We start from the raw sequence: 9797 nt of genomic DNA on the forward strand, positions 1-9797 counted from the left end.
AACAATCTAATTTGTTTAAGCAATTTTTGAAAAAATAATTTTTTCCCAAAAATTAATGTTTTTAATCAGACTATCATTATTAATCATAGAAAAAGTTAAGGTATACTTTAATAAATAAATTATCTTCAATAAATAATTATCTAATAAAAATAATTTATTTATTAAAGTGTATGATCATATTAAACTTTTTGTATGATCATTAATGATACTATGATTAAAAAAATAGATTTTTGTAAAAAAATATTTTTTCAAGAATTGTTTAAACAAATTAGACTGATTATTAATTAATAAATTTATAAACAAATTGCATATTTGTAATGTACGTAGAAATTACATATGAATTAAATAAATAAAAATGAAAATCCATTGAGTTGATCCGGAGATACAGAAAATTGTATTAGTTTGAAATTGCTTTTTCGTTATATTAACTCGGTGGATTCGTAGGTTCCCTCTAGTAACTGTTTGAACTACAATTTTGAAAAATCGTAGAGGGTGCTGTGAAGATACAATGTTTATGCAAATTTTTTAACAAAAAAATACAAATCCCATTATTTAAAATGGTATCAATGAAATTCCTAATTATTATAAACAAATTAGCTGTGAATTAAAAAAAAACAAATGGCTAACTTTGTCCCTAATGAACCCAGGATAAATTTTTTTATTTGAAAATTCGTGTTAAAATACTAGCTTTCCGAATATATAAAAAGGTTGTTCCTACGGATAATATTTGTCAAGTTATTCTAAATGTTTATTAACTACAAAATTTCAAAAATTTGGCTTTAGGATTTTTGATTATGTTGATTAATTTTTTTATCTTTTTTTAATACATTTTGATACTATCAGTCTTCTACTTTCGTTTGGCATACTCAGAATTGCCCAATGTTCATTATTTTCTGTCTTATGTTATAGCAAAATAAATGTCTGGGATAAACAAATAGAATAACTTTTAAACTAATTAATGGATCGGTCTCAAATTTTGAGGGTTTGTTAAGTACCAAAATAACCAACTTTGGGTGAAACCACAAAATTCTAAGTTAAGTTCAGTAAAAGTTATTAACAAATATCCATTTTCATTTATTTTGCAATTTGCGAAGCAACAAATTAACTTTTTACCTTTCAAAAATCGGTATTTTGAAGGTTTTTCAATGTTCTAAAAAATAAAATTTTGTAGTTTTATGTCAATTGTTTAGCTTTTGCATAGGGTGCAAAAAATCGAAAAAAATCGCGATTTTTGCAATAAATTGTTAACAATAAAAAAACGGACGCGAACTCTAGGCAGGAAACAGGTAGGTTTTCTTCCTATAGGTCTACAATAAATAAAAAAGTAGTCAGCTACCTGGATCTTTGAGTGTCCTGAGAAAATCCTTATTACCCTGGACTATTATTTCAACATTGGTTCTTAACATTCTTCCGCTCGTAATTTTAATCTGACACACGTGAGTCAAATCCTTTGATGACTTTTCCCTTGCTTTAGCAATGCTCTATAACCTTTTCATCCCCTCGGGTGTTTCCAACTCTTCATAGAGCTGTGCAAACGATCTTTACTGAGCAATAGCCACAACACGCTTTGCCTCCCTCTTTGCTACCTTATATGTATCTTTATCTTCCTCTCTTTTAGACCTGTCATACTTCTTTCTAGCTTCTTTCTTCTCCCTAACCTTCTGTTGTACTTCATCGTTCCGCCACCAAGTTTGTACCAGATGATTCTCCTAGCACTTCCTCTCCCACTTGTAACACTATTTTGCTGTTGGCATCCCACAATATTTCTTCTTGATGTCACCCCACAACATTTCTTTATGATGTTACAGGCGCAACACCAGGAAGAAATAATTCCAGACTACGGTCTGTAGGATCAAAAACTATTATAGGTTTGAAAGGCTTTACCTGCACGTGTGCCAAAATAGCCTGTAACGATAGACACGAATAAAGAAAACCATATCCTTTACATATTTCGTAAAAAAGGACTGGTAAGAGAGAAAGAAGAGTACAAATATTTATTTTATTTTTAATGTCCACAATATTTTTCTTTAACACACACATCTAAATTTATTAAAAATAAAAGTTTTTTTTGTACTTTCACTGGTTGTCTGACATTTTTCCAACTTGGATCTCTAATTTGTGATTATGGAATCACCTCACGATTATAATTTGATGGCTGTCGATGGCCTAAATATATTGCATTGCGTTCTCAAGAAAATAACAAAAATTTAACAATAAAACACTGAAAACGTTCGTTTTCTATACTTCCACAAAATTTATTATAACTATGTGACTACACCTGTTTCGGCAGAGTGCCTTTCTCAAATGATTTAGTTTACTATGTGTTTGACTTTTTAAAGTCTTTAACTGAAGAGGTTGAGGAGTGGGGAGCTGTTTTTCTCGAGTTGGTCATTCAGAATTATATCTGTATTTTTTAATTTATTATTTCCATAGATTCTAATAAAGATAGCTTAAGGCCTTTATTTTGAACATGCAGAATTTGAAACTCTTCATTAAAAGAATGATTATGATCTAGAAGGTGAAGTGCGTATGTAGAAGTGTCTGTTTTTCTATTGTTGAAAGCCCTTTTGTGTTCTGCTATCTGTTTGTCAAAGGTTCTGCCAGTTTGACCGATGTAAGTTTTCGGACAGTCACAAGTTAGTTTGTAGACACCACTCTGTAGTTGTTTTCTCTTTCGGCTCTCATTGTTCTTAATATATTTGCTTAAGTTGTTGTTAGTTCTGAAAGCTGGTGTTATTCCTTTCTTTTTTATGTATCTGGCTATTTTTGTTGTTATCTTGCCAGTATATGTGATAGAACAGAAGGCACTGGGTTCTTTCTGTGTTGGTGGATAGACTAATTTAGGAAGGTACTAGAACCCAGTACCTTCTGCTCTATCACATATACTGGCAAGATAACAACAAAAATAGCCAGATACATAAAAAAGAAAGGAATAACACCAGCTTTCAGAACTAACAACAACTTAGGCAAATATATTAAGAACAATAAGAGCCGAAAGAGAAAACAATTACAGAGTGGTGTCTACAGACTAACTTGTGGTGACTGTCCGAAAACTTACATCGGTCAAACTGGCAGATCCTTTGACAAACAGGTAGCAGAACACAAAAGGACTTTCAACAATAGAAAAACAGATACTTCTACATACGCACTTCACCTTCTAGAACATAATCATTCTTTTAATGAAGAGTTTCAAATTCTGCATATTCAAAATAAAGGCATTAAGCTATCTTTATTAGAATCTATGGAAATTAATAAATTAAAAAATACAGATATAATTCTGAATGACCAACTCGAGACAAACAGCTCCCCACTCCTCAACTTCTTCAGTTAAAGACTTTAAAAAGGCAAACACATCACTAAATCACTTGAGAAAGGCACTCTGCCGAAACAGCTGTAGTCACATAGTTATAATAAATTTTGTGGAAGTATAGAAAACAAACGTTTTCAGTGTTTTATTGTTAGATAAAATGAACTTCCATCAAGTAACGGTCGAATCCATCAATTATAACGAAAATTTGTTTGTGACGATGATATTTTCAGGAATATTCGTCTACATTTGTCTCAGTAACTGTATTCAGTCTCTTAAAAACCCCTCTATATCTGAAATGTGTAGTAAAAATTTCAAGGATTTCGTACTGACATTCGGATATAAATAACAACACTCTCTCTACTTTTATGAGCCTGTCAACGAACGAATGTGTCAAAAGTAGTGACATTTGATTGTCTAATTTCTTGTACAGTTATTACACAGTATAATTATATCAGAGAAATCAGCGCATGATAGATAAATCTAATATTTTTGTTAACAGATAACGCTCGTCTTCAATATCTAGCAGAACAAGCATAAAAACAAGGATAAAAAATATTCTATGGATTTTATTGTTCATAATAAAGTTTTTCTTTAATCATTACCGGATTAAAATTATTTTAGAAGTTTCCTTGCTCTTGGATTTAGTTAATACTTTAAAATTTGTTCTAAAATTAAGAAAATTGTTGGTACGTCTAGTTGGTTGTTCAATCGAATCTTCAAAACATATATCGAGAATTTTAGGTGGTAAAATAGCGCAAAATTCACAAACTAATGGAACAATCCTGCTCTCGAAGGACCAACGAATTTATCTAAACGACAACATTAATCTTCTTCTTTCTTTAAGCGTCGTCTCCCATTCGGAGGTTGGATATCATCATCACTATCTTTACTCTATCTACCTCTGCTCTGAAGAGTTCTATAGAACTGCATTTAAACAATTCCCTTAAATTATTCAATCAGGGCACTCTCCTTTTTCCTATACTCCTTTCTCCTCTAATCTTTCCCTGTATTATCTATCAGTCTTAGCAGTCTATATTGGAGTCCCCTCATTGCGTGTCCTAGACAACGTTAATAACAAGCGATAATTGAAAGGAAGTTTTAAAACATATATCGACAGTATTAGCATAATATTATCACAATAATACGAATCTGGTTCGAAGGACCAGACAAAACTTCACAATGTTGTCTAACCCAATGCGCCAATAAATTCATTACTTTAACAATTATTTAGTAATCTTTTTTTTCTTGTTTGGTTATCTGAATATTAATTCGAATCATTGGCCTGACGTCTTTGATAGAAAAATCGAAAAATTTGAATCGATTTTTATAAATAATACGTACAGAACATATGGACGAGCGTTATCTGTTGATATATCTAATGAATGTAGCGAATATAGAAACGACATATTATAAAACTATTTACTGTGCTCCATATACAAAAGCGAAAAAGTAAAGTAAAAAATCGACCTATTCACAAAAAGGCTTAACTTAGTTGAATTACGTTAGAGATATGAACTGTTAAGTGTGTAGAAATGATAATAGTGATATATTATTGTCTTTCTCAATTCCTCGTTCTCTTGTTGTCCCCGCAGGTCACAATCATTTCGCCATTCTAGCGCGCACTCGAGCGCCTCCAACATGCATTCACATTCGACAACTGTCGGGAACAGCATTTCCGCGCATCCTCTGTTACCTCTCGCTGACACCAACCTGAGCGGTACGTACTCCAATAATTTTTTTTTTCGTTTATCGCACATTCAATAATAAAGTGACACAACTCAAAATTCAGAAGTGACCCAACTCAAAATTATTAAGTGACACAACTCAAAATTATTAAGTGGCACAACTCAAAATTCTTAAGTTGGTCATAAAATGACTGAACATAGTGCCCTCTATTGATTTAATGCCAACACACGATGAAATCGGATACTCCTGTGGGTAGATTTTTTTTACCTGAGTAGGTTTAGTAGAGATTAATATCTAACTATCGAAATGTTTTTGCCTTTTCTGCAAAGTCATATTTTTTTAGTTGTGCCACTTTATTATTGAAGTTGCGATATTTTTAGTAGGTACTGTGTTTGAGCTTTGTGGTTTGGCTTAGACCCCTCGATATGAGCGCATTTTTAACACTTTTTATGCTACTCTAAAACAGCGATGAATATGCACTACCTCAAAACTAAACAAGCACGAAAATAATAAGTTGTTTTCAAAGGGGGGAGATGTAATAGAAACAAAGGGTAACCCCCGTTATGATAGGCAAAATGCCCTTACTCCCAGAATTCAATTATTTGATTTTTTACGCTCTGTGATTAAAAATTAAGACCCAGAGTGCACTGTTATCGCTCCACCCACCAAAAATACATATTTTCGTTTTTATTTATTTATTATTATTATTATTCTTTTTGGTGAGTTGCAATCAATTTAAAATTTTCAAAAATTCGCACCCATATTTTATGCTTTTAATTAAAATATTTGGCGAACCACCTTTAAATTACTTAAAAAAACATGTTATTCATGGTTTCTAAGGTTTTTACGAGTTTTTGTGGGTTTAATCAAATTTTTTGCGATCGATATAAGCTGAACCAGCGTCTCCAATTCACATTCAAAAAATATATGACAAAGAATAATTTTAGGGCACAAAAAAACAAATAAAATCATGGTTTATGCGAAAAACAGGGTTTAAAGGGTTTTTCGGGGGGTTTTACTGGATATATCCAACTTTTTTGCCTTTCTACTTATTTAAATACATAGCATATTTTCAAAAAATTTATAAAGTAACATGAGACAATGTATTTCCCATATTCAGGGAAGGTAGATATTTTTTGAAACATACGAAAAATCCGGTTTTCAAGTTTTTTTAGAAGATTTTGCTGGATTTTTAAAATTTTTGCCATTATGTGACATTAAAATGGTAGGTTTCAAAGTGTATTGAAATATATGATCCTTCAAAACTGAAAAACATGTTTTTATGGTTTAATGGTTTTTCGCCCAATTTTTGAATGTCTTAAAGGAATCAGTTACTTCAAATTGTATATAACACAAAAAAACCTTCATTTCATTTATTTTGAAATCTATAAAATAGGGAAACTCCCCAAAAACAAGTTTTTGGGATTTTGAAGGTAGCACACCTTACGGAAAAATCTGTGAAACCCAAAAATATATATTTTAATAAAATATACAAAATTAAAAAAATAGACCTGCGGGCATTTTCAAAAAAAGTTATACTTTTTTTCGGAGAAAAGTTCATTTTTAAGTTAAGTACATTACAAGTTTTGTAAAAAAATCAACTACGTGTGAGAATTTTTGGACATAGTTAAATTGATTGGAACCCACAAAAAAAAAATAAAAACTAAAAATGATCTCTTTGGGGCCAGAAGAGGGGGTGGCGATCTAAAAATGGGCTGAGTCTTATTTCTAATCGCATAGAACGTAGAAAAATGAAAAAAAATGAAATTCTGGGGGTAATGGCATCTTACCTAACATAACAGGGGTACCCTTTACGCAGAAAAAATCAGTGATTTATCCCAAAAATATACTAAGTACTGAAATCATAGATTATTTCGTGTTTAGGGATATGACATGGGATACTGTCATTGATAAACTTATTATTATATATAACATAAAAAAGAAGCAACCATGTTTTTAGTGTTTTGAGGAGGAGCTTGAAGTTCATAAACTTCTGTGTGACGTATAAATCGCCAACCATTAGGTAGCTCTTCTAAAATTTTCTCGTATTACTTGTATTTATTGTACCTACAAAAAGTCAATATACACTCACCGACACAAAATTGCGCCACCCCAAATTTTTTATTACGATTAACAATTTATAACTTTATTATTTGTACTGCGATTTACAAGATTCTTGCATCATGTTATAGGTACATGTATTTATGTATGTAATATCGTTTGTTATTATTCCGCTAACAAAAAATTTTTGCTTAGATGGCATTATACAGGGGGTGAATGGAAGCGTTGTATTTTCTCTAAATTTTAAAAAATTCTGTGGAAAAATTGGAGGGTTGATTTTGTTTCATATTCCTTTTGTATTATCCTGGAGATATTTGTAATATCTTGTTTGTTGATTAATCCGAATATCTCTTTTCTTGTTAAAGCTGTAAATAAAAACATTGCTTTGCAGGTTTATTTAATTAGAAATATCAAACGCACTAAAATTAACAACACAAAACAAAATTAACAACAAAACAATATAATTCGCAAGCAGCGACTACTTGCAATCTGTTTGGCATCGAATAAAGATGTGTTATCCTTGCATGGAGATATTCTTCTACCTGGGCCATAACTGTACCAAATTTTCTAGAGGCCTAGGATGACGGCGAATAGCTATTTTTAATTCATCCCATAAATGCTCAATAGAATTGAGATCTGGGCTGCATGCGGGCCAGTCTAATCTTATCAATCCAACCTTTATTTAAAATATTTATGTTTAAGAGTCCGACATTGAGGCTTCATTCGAGACATGCCAGTTGTATATATTATTTGCTATAAACGAATCAGTTACGAGTTATATCAAGAACCTCTTATCTAATCTAATGAAACAAAATCAGCTCTTTAATTTTATCTCAGAATTTTTTACAGTCAGAAGAAAATACAACGCTTCCATTCAACTCCGTATAATGACAAGTAAGAATTTTTTTTTGTTACCGGAATAATAACAAACTATATCAATATCAATACATGTACCTCCAAACTGATGCAATAATCTTGAAAATCGGAGAACAAATAATAAAGTTATAAAAAAATGTATAAACATTTTCATGAGGGAAAAAAGAACTCCGAAACCGGTATAGTATAGAAGAGTCTATACTTTTCCTGCACTATCCGATTTAACCAGAGTATTATGCAGCTGCTGCATTTTCGTGTTGCAAAGAAATTGAAAATGTTTACACATTTTTAGTTCATTTACTCTTTTGTACTAAGGAAACTTTCTTGTTGGAGCTTTTACCACGCTGAGCAGATGAGTTGTGAATTATTTAAAATTCTCTCATCTTAATTTCCTCGGCATCCTGTATGATTTATAATTTTGAAAATCTCAGGAGGTTGTAACCAAAGAAAGTATTCCACCTGTTGTCAATCTGGCGGCATGGGAACGATATTCCACTACAGATCAATCAGAAACTATATAACGGATAAACCTTGGTTTTCTAAAATGGAGTCGACAAAAGATATGACAAGAACCATATGCAGAATGAGATTTGACCACTGTCTTACTCCATCATATTTATTTAAAATTAATATAGCTGATAGTCCACAATGTATTTGTGGACAGTTGGGCAATCTACAACACAAAATTTTGACCTGTTCTCTTATCTCTAATAAAGTTAATATGTTTTTAAATTCACTGTATTCTTTGACTGATGTCCACCATCCCATTAATTTAAATTATTTATTAACATTAGAAAATAATGAGTTGGTATACCGACTATTGTATAAACATATTTTAGATATTAAGCTTAAATTGTAATTGTAAAATATAGAGTAAGTATTTCTTGTAAATTGTTTTATGTTAAAAGAAAAAGAAAAGAAAAAAAAGAAAAAGATAAGAAAAGAAATATAAAAAAAAATAATAAAAAAAAACAAAAAAAAAAGAAAGAAAAAATATAAAAAAGATATATAAAAAAATAGAAAAAAATATATATAATAATTAAAAAAATATAAAAAAATATGTAGATAAAAATGAATGACGAACTTGGACAGTCCTTAGTTCGAATTAAGTAGGGGGCTAAAGAAGAGTGTTGCAGTTTTTGCTGTGGAACTCTGAGAACATAATTTAGAAAAAAATAAATAAAAAAATATATAAAAAATTATTAAAAAAATACAAAAATAATTATTTATTAGTAGAATTGTTTATTATATTAGTATTCGTTTTAGGATAAGATACGAAAAAATGACTAATAAAATAAAAAATAGAAAAATTGGCGAATGGATTTAGTGTCCGCAGTCATATAAACCCAAACAAACAACAATTGTCCTTTTCTGTGCTACTTCGATTAATAATTTATTTTGAATAAAGTTATAAATTGTCAAGCTTAATCAAAAATTTTGGGTGGCGGAATTTTGTGCCGGTGAGTGTATATTACTTCAAGGTTCGTTTAAATTAATATAGTGGTTTTGGTATACCCATCGTGGTAGTAGTTTGGAAGATAATATGTAGTGAATAGAGAAAAATCCTTGTGTAATAATCGCTTAATTTCGCAGTGGAAGTGTCCAAACTCTCGGCGTCGCTGGGTTCGATGGGGGCGCATGTGGGCCCACGACCGGGTTCTCCGACGACGAAATCAGCCTCTCGCCACCTCGGCACAGCTACATCCTGGAGCTCGGTCCCCGACACCAGGCCTTCCACTCTGCCCCCCAATCAGACGATGAGCTCTCCCGAGGAGTCTGCGATCATGAGCCCAATCCATACGAAAGCCACTATTACCAGCTCTCCGCTCGCCGTCCGCGCAGCTGTTCACAGGGCAGATACAGG

General features: G+C 31.5%; 1 protein-coding gene across 2 annotated transcripts in view; it reads left to right on the top strand.

The window, feature by feature from the left end:
• Positions 1-9797, top strand: part of LOC114325331 (FERM, ARHGEF and pleckstrin domain-containing protein 2-like) — a 176785-nt gene that overhangs the window by 119543 nt on the left and 47445 nt on the right. The window contains exons 8-9 of one of the 2 annotated variants that reach the window (XM_050648935.1): positions 4903-5027; positions 9527-9796. In XM_050648935.1, coding sequence (XP_050504892.1) covers positions 4903-5027; positions 9527-9796 — 395 coding nt within the window. The remainder of the gene's footprint in view (positions 1-4902; positions 5028-9526; position 9797) is intronic. The other variant, XM_050648936.1, reaches the window with a different exon arrangement.

This window comes from Diabrotica virgifera, chromosome 4 (genome assembly GCF_917563875.1).
Source record: "Diabrotica virgifera virgifera chromosome 4, PGI_DIABVI_V3a".
In the NCBI taxonomy this organism is placed as follows: Eukaryota; Metazoa; Arthropoda; class Insecta; order Coleoptera; family Chrysomelidae; genus Diabrotica; species Diabrotica virgifera.